The sequence below is a fragment of the Falco biarmicus genome, chromosome 7, assembly GCF_023638135.1.
Source record: "Falco biarmicus isolate bFalBia1 chromosome 7, bFalBia1.pri, whole genome shotgun sequence".
Lineage (NCBI taxonomy): Eukaryota > Metazoa > Chordata > Aves > Falconiformes > Falconidae > Falco > Falco biarmicus.
This window is the reverse complement of record NC_079294.1, coordinates 31,835,156-31,854,415: the sequence shown is the minus strand read 5'-3', so window position 1 is coordinate 31,854,415 and position 19,260 is coordinate 31,835,156. Positions and strand designations below refer to the sequence as shown.

At 38.6% G+C, this 19,260-nt stretch overlaps 1 protein-coding gene and 1 long non-coding RNA gene across 9 annotated transcripts in view; one reads left to right on the top strand and one right to left on the bottom strand.

The window, feature by feature from the left end:
• Positions 1-805: 805 nt before the first annotated feature.
• The window catches only part of UNC79 (unc-79 homolog, NALCN channel complex subunit), a 118,024-nt gene continuing 99,569 nt past the window's right edge, over positions 806-19,260 (bottom strand). For 3 of the 5 annotated variants that reach the window (XM_056345364.1, XM_056345366.1, XM_056345367.1), the window contains 7 exons: positions 18,141-18,230; positions 13,509-13,684; positions 11,699-11,885; positions 9,514-9,711; positions 7,239-7,316; positions 2,598-2,639; positions 806-1,864 (listed from right to left, as the gene is read on the bottom strand). In XM_056345364.1, coding sequence (XP_056201339.1) covers positions 1,664-1,864; positions 2,598-2,639; positions 7,239-7,316; positions 9,514-9,711; positions 11,699-11,885; positions 13,509-13,684; positions 18,141-18,230 — 972 coding nt within the window. In that variant the 3' untranslated portion in view covers positions 806-1,663. Of the gene's footprint in view, positions 1,865-2,597; positions 2,640-2,697; positions 5,759-7,238; positions 7,317-9,513; positions 9,712-11,698; positions 11,886-13,508; positions 13,685-18,140; positions 18,231-19,260 lie in introns of those variants that run through there. The other 2 variants (XM_056345365.1, XM_056345369.1) reach the window with 2 other exon arrangements.
• LOC130152225 (uncharacterized) overlaps positions 9,720-19,260 on the top strand; it is a 78,222-nt gene continuing 68,681 nt past the window's right edge. For 3 of the 4 annotated variants that reach the window (XR_008822926.1, XR_008822924.1, XR_008822925.1), the window contains exon 1: positions 9,720-10,115. This is a non-coding gene — a long non-coding RNA (uncharacterized LOC130152225). Of the gene's footprint in view, positions 10,116-13,601; positions 13,692-19,260 lie in introns of those variants that run through there. The other variant, XR_008822923.1, reaches the window with a different exon arrangement.

Below are 19,260 nucleotides of genomic sequence, written 5' to 3'. Positions count from 1 at the left end.
ACCGAGTGAGATGCCCAATCATGGCTTCTGCTTTCTGGAAGTGACTTTTAAAGACAAACTTCCTCAGGCTCTGCTCTTTGCTACAAACCGTCTGTCTTCCTCCTTTACGTCTCCACAACCTCCATTATACCCATCAGAGTTCACCCACCCCAAACCAAAGGGCCTCATACTCTCCCTCCCTGCCTTTTGCCCTTCAGCTGTCCTTCAGATTCACCAAGTCACAGCAGATCAAAACATCAAAAATATCTCTCTCCTACATCATTCAGGGGTCCCATAGCACTTTCATTTCACTAGGGTGACCCCAGACCCTACAATAAGTGAACCTGGGCCTTAGGCAGACACAAACACAAAGAAGATGCATCCCAGGAACGGAGGAAGTCGGTTCCACTGAAAACACAGTCCACATCTCCTTTTTGTCCAGAGGCCAAAGTTACAACTGCCAACTGCTCAGCTTTGAACAGCAGCCCTGTGAGGGAGTGACAGACACGTTCAGTGAACAAAGGGCCTGGGGTGACGTGACTGGAAGAGATCACAACTGTGATTGCACAGATTTAAGTATTAATTACAAGACGGTAAATCATGGTGCTCTCAAGATTTCATATAAAATCCACTGAATTAATTGAGTCCCCTTAGAATCCAATGGGCTTTGGTAGAGTCCCTTAATGGTATTAAAATCAATTGTTAATAAACATCACATTTAATACAATAGTATGCAAATGCTGTGATTTTTAAATATCATTATGCAAAAGTTCAGATCCAGTCATGATGCTCTTGAAGTCTGCAACATAAATTCTGTAGACATCAATAAGAATAGGTCTGGCATATCTATTTTTAATTGCACTGTATACAAGTATTGACAGAAGAATACAATACAGTAGTCACAAAATAAAAGGTTTCTATGAAACCTACAAAGAGCAGCACAGAGTCAATGAAGTAAAAGCAAGATTTTAAAAAACAATAAACCAGACTTGGCAGTTTTCGAAAACAGTACTGAAGAAAAAGACAAATGAATTGGCACAGTTTAACAACCTAATTTCTAAGTGCACTTTATAATAACTCTCCTTACAAGCTGCTGTTTTCCCAGAAGATGACAAAAAGCCTCATTAGAACATCACTGTTTTATAGTGACAGGTTTTATTGCATTGCCAGCTGTGAATCTAAAAAAAAAAAAAAAAAAGATACCCCCCCAAAAAAACCTCCTATAAAGGTTCCTAAAAACCCTGTTTTCTTTTGTTATTGTCAAAAATAGCAACATAACAGTTCCATATGTTTGTGAATACCCACAATTCTATTTAAAAAATATATAGGTTAAAGAAAATGGATTTTTGTCTTAGCTTCAAAAATAATGTAAAGAAACATTTAAGAACAATGTATTTCAATGACCAGAGAGTTACGTATGATGGGATAGATTCTAGTCCAATCCTGCAAATAGATGTTCATGAACACATACTTGAGAACCTGTGGATCCTGAGTAAGTGTAATTAAAGACTGGCAGGATCAGGCTCTTAGCTTCACCCATTATAAGCTTTTCCACAATCTGTCCTAGGCTAAAAAGTATAGATACAGTATATACTCTGTATACTGATTTATACAAAAGGTCTTTTACAGCTCTAACCCTGTTATTGCTAGGCTAAAAATGAACATTTGGAACAAATTACATGAATCATAAAGGATAAAATTGAGAGGCAGCTTCTGATGACTGAATTTCTACTTGAGCCATTTTAAATTGGGTACACTGTAGCCATTTGCGGAGCACAGATGAGCTATTGTTCATTTGCCCTGACCCCTGTAACATCCTTAGGCTGTGATGGTTGACGTTGCTCTGAATGGCTTGGAGGCGTAGCTGGAGTCCAGCAGATAAATGCTGTTGAAATAATGCAAAACATTCAGTTTCTTTCCTTTAATGCATAGATTAATACAACACTGTGAAAGGTACTGGTTGCTGGCCAGGGAAAGTTCCTCTACAGTGCCAATGTCACATGTCTTTCTTCCACATCCTGCACTGTAGCATTGCCATGAAAGGCAAATGTGCTTACAGAAACAACTCCATACACAGACCAACTCCAACACTTTTATTTTCACCACCAACATTCTCTTGACTGGCAAACCACACTGATCCACCTTGCTCTCTCTTACAAACAGGGCCAGCTGCCACAGTTTTTCCCAAGCAAGCAGGTCTACAGTATCTGCTACAGAACCCAAATCCCACTCCTGAGTCAAGAGTCCCACTCCCGAGTCAAGAGTCCCAATCCTGAGTTCTCAGGGGACTCTCAAGCCTAACACATCAAGAAAACCACAGCTCAGGGAACAACTAATCTCAGTAAACATGGCCCTGCCACAGAACCTGGTTACAGGAAAGCGTTTCAGAAGGGAAAGGGAGAGCAGTACTGATTACAGAACAAGTATCTTAGCTGAAGATGCTCTGTGTACGCTCACATTTGAGACCTTCAGTGCTGAGCCATCCAGTGCATCTGGATACACTACAATGATCTATTTTCAGTGTCTGAAGATCACATCTAGTGATCTTTCTTATTTCTAGAATTTACGGAAATTTATAACATCAAGAATAAAAAGATAAAGTACTGGAAACAACTTACCTTTAGATTTGACTGTATCATTGGCAACCACATTGGTATGAGCTGTAAGAAGAGAGGTATATTTTGTTATTGTAGAAGTGACTGTAAACATGAAACAGTTACTGTGCAATAGAAGGGTGTATCTAACACATTCAGATGTCCAAATGGACATAGCCTGAACCAAAAGTCTGAAAATGTGGTTATTTTTAAATGATGCATATAGTTTGGGACAGATAACTCTCAGAGGTAAAGAAACCAGCTTCCTTTGTTTGTAGCTTGATGAATCACCAATAGCAACTACTGATACTTTGTTTAAGGCAACCATGAGAGTACAAAATAAAAACCTGTTAAAGGAAATAATTCCTTAATTTCCTTGTGAGGGTGTTTCTGTATGTGCAGGTAAGCAATACTGGAATAAATACAGTAAACATTCTACACAGTGAGGTACACATCAAAAAACGCAAAAAACATGCAGCAGAAGTTCCTAATAATAGGCTGGATATTTAAATGGTAACCAGCATTTTATAAGCCACTAGTCACACCAATGCTTCACTTCAGAACGTGACCTGTAGGCCTGGGAGCACAGGTAAAAACTCTATCTGGAATACCAAGGTGAGGAGGTCTGCGAATCTGTCACCCATGACTGGACTGATACGTATTTCAGTCTCCTGCTCTTTAGAGAACTTTTCTTTCAGAGTAAGTATAACATGACAAGCTATGGAAGACAGAAAGGCATTTCTAGCAAAAGCATTCATGCTCTCCAATATTAATTTAACCACTGGGGTTATTGTTCTAAAATGTTCCTCCAAATGGCATTAAAATTTGCAATTTGTCAATTATGCTACCGGGACCTGCAAGTTAAACCTAATCACTATTGACAACATTAGATAAAGTGCTGTCTCCCTTGCGCAAGGAACGATAATTGTTCCAATTTCAGTGCTGTTTTGCTGGAGAATCATATGCAGCTCTGTCAGGACTGATTACTTAGTCTACCACATGAAGAACCATATTCAAACCTCAGCATTTACAGATAGATGAATGCCAAAACAGCTGGAATGCAGCCAGACGCAGCAGACGTGCGACTTCTGTGCATCCTTCAGTGGGCTCTCACACTAATGAAGTGCTTAGTAAAATCCAGCAACCCCAAGTCCTGATGGGTTTCTTGGAGAGGAGGGCACAGGCAAGCATACTAAGAAGCCATGCTCCATGCCCCACTGCCATCAACAAAATGTCACTGAAAATTTCATCCAGCATTAATGAAGTTCCTACAGAGCTAGCCAGGGGTGATAGGACCAGTGTCAGAAATAAGTCAAGTGAGGAGGGAAGCTAGGCAGAAAACACAGGGTACCCCTCTGCTTCAGAACCAAATCACTTGACATCTTTTACAGTCAGCTGAGGGATTCAACCACTTCTCACATCCAGTTCATCTCGTCCCAAAGCAGGTATCTAAAATAGACCAAGATGAATCATGTCCAAAAATACCTGTTTATCTCCACTGACTATAAAGGGCACTCACAGAAACTAGCTCATATTGATATCTACGCTGTAGGGGTCTAAGGTTAGATACAGACCATTGCCCTCCAGCACTGCTTCTGTCTTCCAGGGTCTGGGCACATTTACGGAAATGAAACATTCTGCTGCAGGCACAAGCAAGCAAACTCTCCACTCCTACAGCTGCCAGTTAGACAAATGAGACAAGAAGACATTTTTATTGAAGCACTTGAGTTTTATTACCTAATCCCTAGCCAGCCTTTTCTTCACAAAGGAAGAATACATAAAGCTAGTTAGAAGGAACAGCTGGAAGAACAGAGTGCTGTCACACACTGTCAATTTTCTGGAGTTTATATTCAACAGAACTATGTTGATTCCAGGGCAAGTTTTGATGGAAGCCGGGCTCGAGAACAGGTTGGTCACTTTGCTTTTCTGACTCCCCAACTCTGCTGCCTGACTAGTTCCTTAGAAGTCTACCCAACAGCTGCTGGAGCTGCCCAGAACCTCTGGGTCTCTGGAAAAGATGCCGCAGTTTGCTGAGCTGCTCCCTTCTCTACTGTAGGCTCCCAAATTCCGCAGACATACATCTGATGGTTAGACAGAGCGCTGTGATCAGCAAGGAGCTGTCTTCAGATGACTATTTTCCCAGTTCCTTTGACATAGAAAACCAGGAGGAAAGCTGAACACTTCATCTCAGCCCTCCTTAATGGGTAAAATGTTTTCACATGAAGGAAACTTGATTTTCTTGCCAGACTGGTAACGATAATCTAACAGCAGATCCAAAAAAATATCCTCTGAGGATACAGGGAATGGCTCAAAGACTACAGGAAGCAATCAAGACATGTCTCAGTGCTATCAACGTGACCTTAATTTAATAGCAAAGGCCAACACAGTACCAGGAGAAGGAAACCTCACAGCACCAACACAAGGAGGAGATGGACTGCTTAACATGCATAAAGCTCTTCTTTCAGTGAAGGAGAGCTGAATTGTTTACATCTTCTCTTTCTCTCTTGTTTTAGGATATATTTTCCTTTTATTTGTCATACAGAAAATGGCCACCTAAAATAGCTATCCTATAAACCACCTGGCATCACATGACATGCACCACCTTCTTGTGGTGCATTAAAAAATGTCTGTTGAATGATGCAATGACTCCATTAACAAAAGAAGGTTTTGGAGCACCAGAATCCTTAGGTGAAATAAAAGACACTGCAGTAAATATAATTATATGAATGATAAATGGTCATGATTTATCAGTGCTACTGTGCTCAGTTCCAAGAGGAAGTAACTGGGTGTTATTAATTTTGTTGAATTTCTGAAAGAGTATTAAGAACATTGTTTAAAAAAATCTCTCTCACTACAGTATGTCCTTTCCTTCATGGAAAACTAAACTTTGTTTGACAGGCTTGTATCTAAAATATAAAAAAAAAAGCTTTAAAGCACAAGAGAAAATTGTTTCATTATCAAAGGCAGGGCAATAAAAGATTTGTCTAGAATAAAACAAGCTACCAAAAAACTGCCCAGTCAACAAATATTCAAAGACTTGTCATCCTTGCAGATCTTTTTTTAAATTATGGAGATGCCACTCACTTACTGGTTCCTGTGTGAATAACCTCTACACTTCTGCCTCTTTGAAGGACTTCAAACATACAGTAAGTCTTTCCCCAAATCATGACAGTTACTTTTCAGATCTACAATAAATATTTTTACAATTAGTTAATTTTGAAAAAAATTATTAACCTGGGACTATGAATCCTATAATACTGTTATGTATGTACATTGTTCCTGCAGGATTTCACTTCAGGGCTAAGTAAAGAGGATTTGGTCACCTAGATTCTTCTGTTCCATCTCCCACCCACTGAATATGAAAGAAAGCTTAGCAACTTAGCTCTGAACTTCACAGGTTTATGAGCTTGATTTTGTAGTAATAACGTTCTTTTAACCTGACTTAGCGTATTATTGATATATACTCTCAAATATCCTGAAAGCATTCATTTGAATTGGGACAGGAATTTGGCCCTAAAGGCCTCTCTTCACAGCTGTAAAGCTATTCCTAATCCTTGTCACATTCTGGACAACCTGGACTGGCTGAAAAAGAAGCCTGTATGGCTTCCAGGGACAGCCACGATCACTTTAGCATCCCATAGTATCAGAGTTTCTGTAGTGAATCAAGTCATTACTATAAATCTGTATTTTCACAATAGGTGCGAATAGTTTCATGCCAGTTGACATCAAGACCTTCAATATTATCTACTTCAATTTCAATTCCTGCTTGACCATGAAAGACTGGAGTTAAATAACAGTCACAAGTTTCCTTTATGGTAACAGAAGAACTATATAAACCAACATATTTCAGTTAGATTCACAGTGTGTTTCACTACTTGATTTGTTGTTATGTGAGCGTTTAACTACTTGATTTGTTGATATTTTATGTGAAAACTCCCTTCAGAATAATGCAATGGGAAAATATTTGAAAAAGGCTAGTAAAATCAAATTATGCTTGTGATACTACCCCAATCCTTTGCAAATCTGTTCTGAAAATGCTGTGGTGACCCACAGGAGACTGACCACTGGTTTCCAAAACCAAGAATTTCACATGAATGGAACACGAAGGGTTTGATTCTCTAACCAAAGAATACCCTGTTGCACATTCTAGGGGAAGAAGATTTGCTATCAAATAATATTTGACTAAATCAGACATGTAGGCATATAATAACAAGAAAACCACTGTAGCATGAAGGTTTTGTTGTCAGCCTAAAAGAATGTGAGGATTAGAACAGCGAGGTGATCTGCAAAGGACCTACGATGACGAAAAGTTACAGAATGGCTGAAAATTTAGACAGTACCTAAAGGTTCTCAAAGTTAGTGACACCAGTTGAGTCTATTAGAGGAATAAGACCATTACAACAGTGGAAGGAGGAATTAGATCAGAAATACTTTTTAAAAACATCAGGAGAACTTGGATTTGAGATTATGGTCTGGTCTTACTTCTTACCAGACATTTCGTTTTCTCTTATGCTCTGCTAGATTTTATTTCTGCATTAGCATTCAACCTCAGCTTCTTTCACTTTCTTTTTTTGAGTGGGAGGGGAGGCAGAGCACAGTATGTCTAGAAATCTCAACAGACAGGCAGTTATCGGCAACTAAATATTCACAGTGTGGTTTGCCTACCTTTACAAAGATAGTAGAGTTGCATTCCTGTAAAGCCTCCATTAAACTAATCACATGCAGGCACACCATTTCCACCATCTTGGAAAAAAAATAATCAAGCATAAAACCAAATTAGTGTCCAGCATAACAGTGTTGTAAAATAAACCAACAGTCTCTAAAAACAATCTTCCCATATTTGCTTGGCCACTATACTGAATCACTAGATGTGCATTTATTAACAAATTAACAAGATTAAATATTACATGAGCACACAAGGGACTTCTTTCTTTATTTAGTTTTCCCCTGATGTGGCAACACCTATCTGTTAAATATTCCAAAGTGCCTGATGTACTTTAATTTGCATCACACATCAAAACAAGTTCCCTTCAGCTCTGTTCTTTTCAGATATAATAAATCCTTTTACATGCCTTTGCTGTGTAGTTCTCATCAATCAATGTGTCAGAAATTGATATTTTTATTTACTGAATCTTTGAAAATTAACATACCCACAAAACCCATCTTTTTATTTTCCCCTCCATCAAGAGACAATTCATTGTTCTGAACTGGCAGCTAGTCCATAATTCTTCCATTTTGTACCATGAATTATAACAGATGCAAATATCAGTTATTTGGCCACAGACAACATTTTATGTTTTATATTGTGTAAATTCATAGGTACAAGACAAATACCATGAGCCAGCAGTGAGTATTTACTGTGCCTGTCTGAACTATGTGTAAATTCCCCTTGATAATAATAAATTTAGCTTTTATGTGGTGCTTTTCATCTTCAAAGTGCTTTACAAACACTGACCAATTAACCTCACAACACGCCTGTGAGACGGGCAAGTATTATTATCTACATTTCACAGAGCAATAGTTGAGGCAGAGAGTTTGATAACTTGCACTAAAGCCACCTAACGAGATACTTTAAGACTAAGGATTGGAACTTGGGACTTCCAGGTCATATTCTTGTCCTAAGTCCTGACAAGAAGCCTTTGTGTCTGACTAAACAACTGGCTAGTTTGAAGTGTTATGCACATTTCCCATTCACTCAAATGCAGCTTCACTCCCAGCAGTGGCTTGTCAACCACAGAGACGTCACTAGATGTCAGAGGCTAAAATATCATTTAAGACAGCTTTAGGTGGTCCTTGCCTGATACAGACGAGACAGAAGGAAATAGTAACTGGTTCAAAGACATTCAAGTGCAGCCCACACAATTACAATTGAAAGGGCAAAGGTCCATACCTGCCTGGGGTGGAAGATGTTTCACATAGGGAAAGGGGAATTACATAAAATAATTTCCATATAAATAGCAGGTCTCCTTTTAAAAAGAAAAAAAAAGCCAAAAAAACAATGAAAATCCCAAACCTTAAGAGCACCTGACTTGGAGGACTGGGCCACGTGTAAAGAATCTTTCTCTCTCAAAGGTATTATCAGGTTCTGCAGAGCTAGAGCTACTAGTTACAATCTTAGTTAAAGTTTAAAAGTTTTGGCAAGTCATGACAAGCTTGTCATGACTTTCTGGGAAATGGGAAACAACGTCTTGCCCATCAGAAACAAGCTCTCAACCCTAAGCCTGCAGGCACAGAGAATCAATAGTCAATGCAAAGCAAAGGCAGCACCTATGAGAAGGCTGCTGAAACCCCTCTGGATTCTTACTGTACAAAGCTGCTCCAACACCAGTGAGTAGTGAAGATAAATAAGTGCTTAAAAGTTATTTCCAAAAAATGGTCTGGACAATTTCTTGACAGAGGGAACATTTCGCTTTCAAACCTTATCTCTAGAGATACCTTCTTCAAGTCATTCATTACTCAAACATGTTTCCAGAGATATTTATGTAGTTTATTTTTGATAAGCAACCAATGGGTTATGAGTAGTCAAATGTCAGCATTTGTGTATTTTTTCTACACCACATGGTAAAAAACATTTAAATGGATATTCATAGAATTATCCTAAAACACTTAGTTGCTCCTGTACAGCAGAATCAAGTGAAACAACAGGGCCCCTGAGAAGAGCAGGAAGACATATGAAACGCGACCTGATGCAGGGAGCCCTTAATCCAATGAGCAGCAACTCTAGCTCTTGATACTGTTTCAGGCAGATCCTGGCTAGATCCTGTTTCAGGCCCACTGCGAGGTTAAACACTACTAATTAGCTTTCCCTTTAATTTCTCAAAAGCATCAATGCTGCTTTATGACATTATTCATAGTCTGATGTATTTCACTGAAACACCAAAACAAAGCCAAATCCTCTGAGTTTAATCTGTACTAAATCTGTACACAGCACCAGACTCACCACTTTGTTATGTGCCATTAGCTGTAGGATGCTAGGTGTCACTCGGCTCCAGAACTCCAGGGCTGTAAGGATTGCTGTAAAGCTAAATTCATTCTGATTCTGGACTGTTGGAGCTACTGCTGTTTGTTCACAATACACTGTCCAGAGCTGAGCAAATATAAATGCATGGAATAGGGAACACATGTGCAGAACAGATGTCTGTAGAAATAGAAAATAGAGGAAAATGTTTCTTTAAATAAGTGTATTGGGATACAGTGCAGAGGCCTTCATCAAAGCACTTCTCTATGATGCATCCCACTGTGCAGTCTTGCCCCTCACTTTCCCATGTTTCCCTCCATTAGTAAACAGTAAGTAAACACTTGATAACATCATCTTTGTGTTTAAGAACTGTTTTTATATTTACAGACTAAACACTGCATTTGCAAACACATATGCCCATGCAATCTTAGCGTACGTCATTAAGGTCAGTACATTTAAAGAGGTTAGTTTTGCAAACAGCTAGTCAGGACTACTGGGACTTTCTTGATGGAAAACTCCACTGCAATCTGTGAAAGGCCTGGAAGATCTTGCACAAATGACTCCACTTCAAAAATGCTGCTGGGGTAAGTCATTCAAATTCTGATCACCTGAAAGGAAGGCTATTGTACAAAATACATCATCTTACATCTGTTCTCATTATCTGTCATCCATTTCTACCTTGCTGGGACAGAACTGCTCACAGTCAAGGAAAGTAAGCTTTGAAAAGCTAACAGAGAATTCATTGTGCATACTCAAGCATGGCTCTGCTAATACATGTTATTTATCACAGTGTCTGAGCCTCCAGGAGTGCTGGACATTAACTACTTCATGACGATAAAGATGCTTCGGGTCAGAGATGTTTTCTCAATTTACTAGTGCAACAGTGATTCATGCTCTGTGGCAGTATGACTGCACCAAACATTGCAATGGTTGCTTGGCAACCAGAAAGAGGTATTTGAAAGAGCAATTAAAAGGCCCAGGAAATGAATGGGAAGCAGCAGTGTCTTGGCCAGGTGAGAGGACGGGAAGCAGGATTTTATGTACGAGATATATGCATGAACATTCTGCTTCTGTTGCTAATAAACACCTGGTTGGTGTCAAAGAGTGCTGCTATATCTGTGTTAAACTACTGTCACAAATGGCTTATGATTCGCAACAACTCTTCTTGTCCAGAGCACCTTGAGAAAAAAAGTTATGCTTGAACCATCACTGTAATTAACTTTTTATCACAACATTATTTATGATATCCAATTCTACTATATAACTAGAATAAATAACTTTCTCAGGGGATTTGCTATAGAGATGTTCATTGCTAAAGCTTCAGTTTGGAGTTCAGTTTTTCCTTCCTCACTCCTGTGCTGAGATAATTTGAAATAGTTGAATCTCAAACTTAATTGTAGTGATTTCATCACCAGTATTGCATACATCAAGAGACAGCTACGCAAGAAAAACTACAGAGATTTCTCTCCCTAGGTCCCAGGTTTTATTAAGGTGTACTGGTCTGGCTGAGCCCCACAGCAGCCCCCACAGCGCTGTGCTTGTACTGGTAGCTAGAAGGGTGGTGATAACACACCAGAGTTTTGGCCGCTGATGAGCAGTGCTCACATAGCATCAAGGCCATCTCCCCCATCTTCCCCACCACCACCAGTAGGCTGGGTCTTAGGAGAGGACACAGCCAGGACAGCTGACCCAAAGGGACCATGGGATATTCCATGCTATATGACATCTGATCAGATATAAAAGCTAAGAGAAAGGAGGAGGAAGGGAGGACAACAGTTATTTATGATGGTTGTCTTCCAGAGCAACCATTATGCATACTGAAGTGCTGCTTCCTGGGAAGTGGCTGAACATCACCTGCTCATGGGAAGTAGAGATTAACTAACGTCTTTTGTTTTCCTTCGCTTCTGTGGGCACAACTTTTGTTATTGCTTCATTAAACTGCCCTTACCTTGACCCACAAGGGTTTTTTTCCATCTTATTTTCTCTCCCTCTGTTCTGTTGAGGAGGGGAGTGATAGAGCAGATTGGTGGGCACCTGGTGTCTGGCCAAGGTCAACCCACCACATAAGGTTTTACCCCTCTTTTTTTCTTACAAAGAAACAGATACATGTTTGCAATAATAAGGCAAATATATAATGCATTTCCACTTAAAACACAGAATCCCTTACCTTTGATTGCTCTGGAAACCCAATCAGAATAACAATAAGGTGGTCAGCAATTTGTGAACCTGCATCCAGTGGAATAGGCATGCAAGATGATGGAGAATTTGGACAGACAGCATTGTGTGTCAGAGACCCCAGAAGTAGCCAGGACAGCAAACGAATGTGTGAGACACATTCTATGAACTCTTTGGGCCTGTCAAGAAAGAGTGGATTTTACAATGATGCTAGGTTTTATTGTTTTCCCCAAAATATGGCGTCTCCTTATGCACACTAGGCAGATGCAGTCTCAGTGTGCTGGAGGCACAGATCACTGATACAGCTTATGGGAAGACTAGAACCACACAGAACTTATTGGACTTGACATATCATTAATAAGTCCAACAGAACATATTTTGTGGGTCTAAGGAACAGTCTCTATAAAAGGCTAAAACATCCACAGATTCACTGGTTCCATATGCAGTGATTTTTCAACAGAAACCATCAGATGGGAAAGGCTCCTCTCAGCTCCCCCGAGACAGCACACAGCTGACAGGGCAATGGCAGAAGATTCTCCATTCCACAGCAAGCTCCGAGGCAGGTGCCATGCCTTATCTCCACCGTGTTCCACTTCTCCATTGGTAAAGTGGAGTTAGTTTCTCTTTTCCTTAGCCTCTCCTTGGACATTTGGACTTTTAAGGGCAGGGACTATGCTTTTTTGTAACACTTAAGGATTCATCCACTATCTAGTGCAATGTCTGATTGTAAAAAAAAAAAAAAATAATATATGTGCTTATATAATCTAAAAAGGAATAACACTTTTCTGCTGTCATCCTATCTGTCCCCTTGCTGCTACCAACTTCATATTACATACTCATTTGAATTCATAGATAGAAGGGGGGGGGGTATTTGTTTTCAATCAATAATCACTACTTAATAGACCACTCTCACTACTGTTTTTAATTTCTGATTTGATGGCACTGTCAAGGACTCATAGCACCAGAGAGGCATTACATTATTTTTTTAAGTAGATTGCGATATTTTGCTCTTCCTCAAGTACCTATAGGGTCTCAAAGGAATTCACTGCCTTCAATTGAGAACACATAGTCCTTCTTTTACATATAAGAAACTAAAGCGCAAGGAGATGATAATGTCGTATTTCCAAAACTAGATATGCCCTACGTGAAAGTACATGCAGATATATCTACAGGACTGGAGCCTTAGCAGCTTAGAACTTAGCCTAAGAATCCTGGGGCAAAGTCTGGGACAAAGCTGGGACATGAATACAGGTTTCTTGAAACACAGTCCCACAATGCTCTACATTCAAAACATTTTGTTTGCTGTCACTGGAAGACAAGGGACAGTCTCTCCCTTCTTTCTGAAGATAAAACACTGCAGATTAGGATTTCTCACACTGAAAAGGGATAAAAAACATGTCTTGAAGAGCAGGATTTCTCTTATCTAACTTTAAGCATATGAAGCATAGTATAGAGAACCACTGTATTCTCAATTCCCAACATATTTTCTGTAATTCTAGGACTGATCAAGTACCTGTGTGCTTTTCACTGTCTGTATCTAGATCCAGAATCAAGTTAATTTCCAGGGTAACTCCAGTCAAGCCAGTGGAGTTACCTCCACTGTCCCTTTGGCATGTACTTTAAATAACACATTGATGAACTCCTCGGTTGGGGACCAGGGAGCTGCTGACCAGCTGTTTCCATGTCCCACATCCACCATTTCCTACTGCAGGTCTTGTCTATGGAATCTGGCAATAAACACAGAATTTTGTGAAGATTTCTAACTCATTTTAGTATTCCTTTTGGTGGAAAAGTATTCTTACCCTTGTTGCATTGCAGAAGGAGGATGGTAAAGCCAAGGCAAGTATCGGATCACAGCTTTGTTGTCTCTGTGGTTTCCCCGTGTGATTTCCATAGCAGCAATCTGAGCTAAACCAACTTTCAGATGTCCACCAAACGTGTCTTCATGCAGTGGCTGAGAACAAGTCTTCATGTGACTCTGCAAGGTAAAGATCTGATTTCCTACCTGAAAAGAGTACTTCACTGGAACAAGTTCTTGCAAGCAACAGTATATTGTATTTCATTTCCCTTCAATTCCTTTCTCAGGAAGGAAACTGAAGAAGAAATTCTCTTCTCTAACTGTGTCTACAAAACTACAGAACAAAAATCAGAAATAGATTTTTAAAAATTCTCCAGTTCCTATATTAGTAACAGCTTTATGATGTAGATCTTTCCATGGAGAGCCACGTTTTCAAGAGCTCCCACAAAACATGAGTTGTGTAGAATGTATAGGCACCTTTTGTATCAGCCAACTCAACAGCTGATGAATACAAACTAACAATTGCACATCCAGACAGCTTAAGTGAAGATGAAAGAATCTAACATCTTAACAAGACAGCATATGGGCAGGAAATGCCTTCCCTGTGCAATATTCCATTTACATGTACAGAAATAAGCTGTCACTCATTCATTGGCAGCGTGACTATGTTGCACTATTCAACTGCTACAAATGCCTTTAAGCCCTGGAAATAGAAGAGCTAAACCTTTTATCAAGAAACACGCAAATATTTATGCCTGGAAAGATAATTTATCATCCTGCTTTGTCAGCTCTAAGGAATGTTTCATTGGTGCTTCTTAAGACACTTCTGTATTTCTAATTAAGCTAATTTTGCATTACTTTTGTTACTAGACTAACAAAACACATGCCGAGTGTTTTTCCTTGCTTAAAGGACAGCCATATGCTTTGCACAAGAAAATCCAGGTCATCAGTTACTAAATTATTATAACAAGACAAATAATATTTTGTAACAGATAAGTATCTGACCCCAGCAACTTACACTCTCAGAAATTACCTACCTGAAGTCTCTTTCAAGAGGAAAATAAAAACCAGTACCATCATGAATATCTAATAGAGCCAGATAAAAAGGATAGACAGGCATGCAGGCAGATACATTATACTTCTTCAAAAATTTGAATGGAAAATTCAAAAATGGAATTTTCTAAGTAAAATGTTGCTGAGTTTTAACAATTAAAATGTTGTCCCAAAGGAAAAAAGATAATAAACTGGAATGTGATTACCTTGAGAATTAACATTTATATCTTTTTTATAATGCAGTAGTTGCTGATATGCAGGACAAATTAATTAACCTCTTTCAAATAAACTATTCTCAGACATGCAAAATGAGATATTGGAAATGAATAAACAACTAACTATTTCTGTTTACTGAATTTCTACAGAAAGTAGAAATTTCAAAATTTAAAAAAAAAGATTACACTTTTGCTGTTGGGATTGTTACTGGTCATATAAATTATATAGTATACTTTGCGTTAGTTTGGTAGTCCAGATGCAGTCAATAATACATACTTGTAGTAAGAAACTGTACAACTCTATATTCTTGGGACTCACTTCTGAGAAACACCTTCATCAATAAAACATAAGTAACATAAGTAAATATATTAAATGAGCTTACAAGAATGTCAATCTAGATGTTGATGATTTCTTTAAAGTTCTGACTGTTGTAAACTTAGAAAGGCTTACAAATATTTTCCCAACTATGTTGGAACTACAGAACAAGTTTATCTGATCTGGTTAAGTAAGATCTGCCTTTTCATTTCCCAAAGACAGCCAAAGCTTATTCTTTACAGTACATAAAATTAGTGTTGTATTTGACTCCCCTGTTATGTTTATCTTGTTCTCAGATTACTGTATTACACGGCTAAATCAAACCAACATGACATTGTAGACCATTTGGTTCTGATTTAGTTTTAAATGGCCAGACTACGCATTTGGGAAGCTTCTTGCCTAATTTCAAAATATAAAGGCGAAGAACTGGGTAAATTTTTAGTTCATGTCCTACTTATATCCATGTATAACATTTTAAAAAAATAAATAGTCCTACTGAGCTTAAGAAATTATCATCTTATCAGACTTCAGCATTGTAAGAGCACTTCTGAAAACCAGATTACAGTTCAAGGGAGAAATGGGGCAGAAAGAAATAGCGCAAATGGCAGACAGCTTTCTACAGAAACATTTTACACAGGAGAAAAGAGACCTGCAAGTATTTATAAATAAATATTCCCCACTCCTGGTTTAAGATAAGTTCATGTTTTCTTGTGGAACTGGCAAACCAGATGTCTCTCTCCCTCATTTATGATTCATTTGCCTACCTATTCTGAACTGTAAAAGAAACAGGTGAATAACTCTAAAGAATAGAGTGTGAAGGCAATCCATTTCATCTGAAATGATTTATTAGTCTGCGCTCTGAAGTAAATTTCTACTCCAGCAAAAAAAGGCTTCTTCCCTTAATAAAGTTTTGGGGTTTTCTTAAACTCAATGGGATTCAGGGCATATGGCCAACATGGTAAGAACTTAATAAAGGGGATATTCTGTCCAGTAAAACAAGGTTACTGCAAGTGTCAAGAGATGAGTTTCAGTTTAGTTGGGAATTCTTCTTCCTCTGTAGTATTATTAACTTACAGTAAAGTATCCCCTCTGGAGCATGAAGTGGGGTGGAAGGAGCAGGGGGACAGTGAGAAAGTCACTGTGTGAGAAACTAGTAGGGTAAAAGTACTCATTTCATTGCTCCATAAATAAACTCCAGTATTGAAATTCATAATTAGAGGTTATCATTGATTCTGTCTTGCCTGCCACAATGCTTGTGTGAACCTGTGGCATGAAACACTGCAGTGCATTTCCAGTAACTTTCAGCTGAGAACTAGTGAAGTAGTAGAGGGGCCCTTTCAGGGAAACACTACACTGATTTATCAGGAAAACAGACCATCAAAAACCTTTAATAGCTGATGCACCCCATGTTATAAAAGCACAGTGACTCTTGAGCTTAGAAACAAATGCAAGACCTTGGTCAGAGAACTTCCCTAGACCACATACACCAAAGACCAGGCATGTAAGTAATGGCAATATGATTCATACTAGCCAGAACAGGACAGCACTGTTTTTCTGTACCTGTCAACTGAGCTTTAGATCACATAAAAGCAGCTTGCCAGCTACTTGACTGTGCCCAGTGATGAAATGACCTCTTTCAGTTGACGAACTCCCCTTGGATCATGAGTTGCTGGTGTACAAGGGTTAAAACTCTACTGCTAGACTTCACAACTGGCTGCATCTTTGACAGCACAGACTCTCCTCCGTATCTGTAACAGTCCCTCTGCTGCACTCCCACAGCATTCATTTGTCTTGCCAGCTTTGCAGAAGTTAGAATCATCAAGGCCTAGTCACACCTCTGCCTCCATTTTACGCGCTGAAGGAAATCCACCCTTGTGCAGAGTACCGGTGTGTAACCCAAAAGGATACGCTCTAACTTCACCTGGCAGTGGCACATGGTTCCACTGTAAGACAGGTGTTTTCCCTCTACAAAAAGGAGGATTTTAACCACCAAACTTTCACCTCCAGCTCAGTGCTCACTTAGTACTCAGCTTCAGATGGTACAATAAAACTACCTAATGGGATAGCGTTACACTAAATAGAACAAATACTGCCCCCTCCACAACATTATGACTACTACTGGTATATTAGTTGAAATATTACATTAATTATTTATCTAAGCTATTAACAATAGATACTACTTTGCTAGCAATTGAAACAGTTAGACTTCTATTATTTCCTATTATATAGCAGCAATGTTAATTAGCCTAGTTCTTTTTTAAAACATCATAAAGAATTTCCATTTTGCAGGAAATTTAATAGATACTGGCTTCCCCTATGACACAGAAATTCCAGGTTTTGATCAGGTAATTATTACCAGGACATTTTCATGAAATTCATTCCTAAATATAATATTTTATGTTGACAGAAATATTTTCCTATTGCTCCTCTTACAATTTGGCTCAAAGTAATGAACAGAAACCAAAAAACAGTTTGGACTACAGAAGTAAGAAGTACTCAGTTTTCCCCACCTCAACATAATATAACCTGACAATGAACTCCGCAGCATCCATAGGAAAAAGGACACACACACACCTTTTTCTTTTTTTTTTAGGTCAATTACTGCATTTTAATAACCTCTGAACTTACAACTAACTTAAGTGTCTGTGTATATAAGAGACATGGAATTCCTCCAGAAGAGTGCAACTAGTTGTACAGGCAAGGACTTTTATGTTTCCATGGATTATATTAAATGCAACTACTTCTCACAGCGATTTTGGTATGACATTAGCTTATCACCAACATTTCAGGAAACAACAAGCCTGCGTTTTTATTGTGTGCTTACTATATCTGAATAAGCCCCCATTCCAACACTGCATAAGCTACTTTTTAGTGATTCCCCAGAAATGTCTAATCTATAACAGTACTAACATTTTTTTAAAAAAGAAAGAAATAAAACCTTCAGTCATCCTCAAAGACTTCCAACCATTTTTTCCAGGCAGGTTCATTAGAGAAAACATATTTTTGTTTAAAAAGTACATGTGTTTTAGATCAATGTAGGTCCAGAACCAACCTTTAATTTGGTTAAGGTATGCATATCTGCAATGAAATCCAGCACTTCCCCAACATATTGCCTCATGCATTCCATTGCTGCTGTTCCACACTAGAACATAAAAAAAATAAGTTTAAGTACCAGGTTTGGAATATTCATGTTTTTGTCTTTGTTTCTTGTTCACCAGAACACAGATTGTCTGCCTCAAATTCTCTATTTCACTTTTTAATTAGATTAAATAGGAATAGGTGGTACTCTTTGAGGGTTTTCTTCTCACTGTAATATGCCCTCTTATCTGATGATAGTATAAAAAGATAGCCCAGTCACTGCAGCTTCTTCGTGCATCATAAAATACTCTTATCTGTGACAGCAAAAAAAGATTAACTGATGAAACTTTCAAGAACATCCTTGTCAGATTATCCTGAACTTTACAGTGGTCCAGAATCAGTCTTAAAAAGTCAAAAAGAGTTTAACTCAGTTCTTCAAGCAGCTGAGCACTACTGCAAGTGGGACCAATCAGCTACAATCCCAGTGAACAAAAATTCAGTCACAGGCACAGATGCCCTTATGTTCACATTAACAATGAGGGAAAAACAGTTTAAATGACTGGCCTCAGGTATTTTATGTATAAACATCAGTAAAATGAAAACCACTGAAATTTAAGAGTTACTTCTTTTTTCCTGAAGCAAAATCATTCAAAATACATGACTCTAATAGCACCTATGCTAGCTTCAATTTTGAAAAGGGGAGGCAAGGACTACAAGGGATAAATAAAATCCTTCATGAACTGCTCCAGATTGATCAAAAAGGTGTACACATTGAGAAGTGATCTGTGCCAGAGCAAGAACAACCTCAAAGGGAAAACAAAAGGATTTAATGTGGTGCTTGTACTCCCACAGTACAAATATTCATAATCCTTTTCCTAAAACACAGTGAGAAATGAGAATCTGGCCTTCAGCTAGTACATGCGCCCAAGGTGTGCAAAGCAGTCAACTGAACAAAGCTGTCAGATTAAATAAAGGCTTTGACCAGACCAAAGAAACCCGGAGAGAAACTTCTAAAAGGTGATACAACTGACCCACTAGGTATCATATAAACTTCTGTTTACATGTTAATAGTCTGAGGTGAAGATAATGCTAGC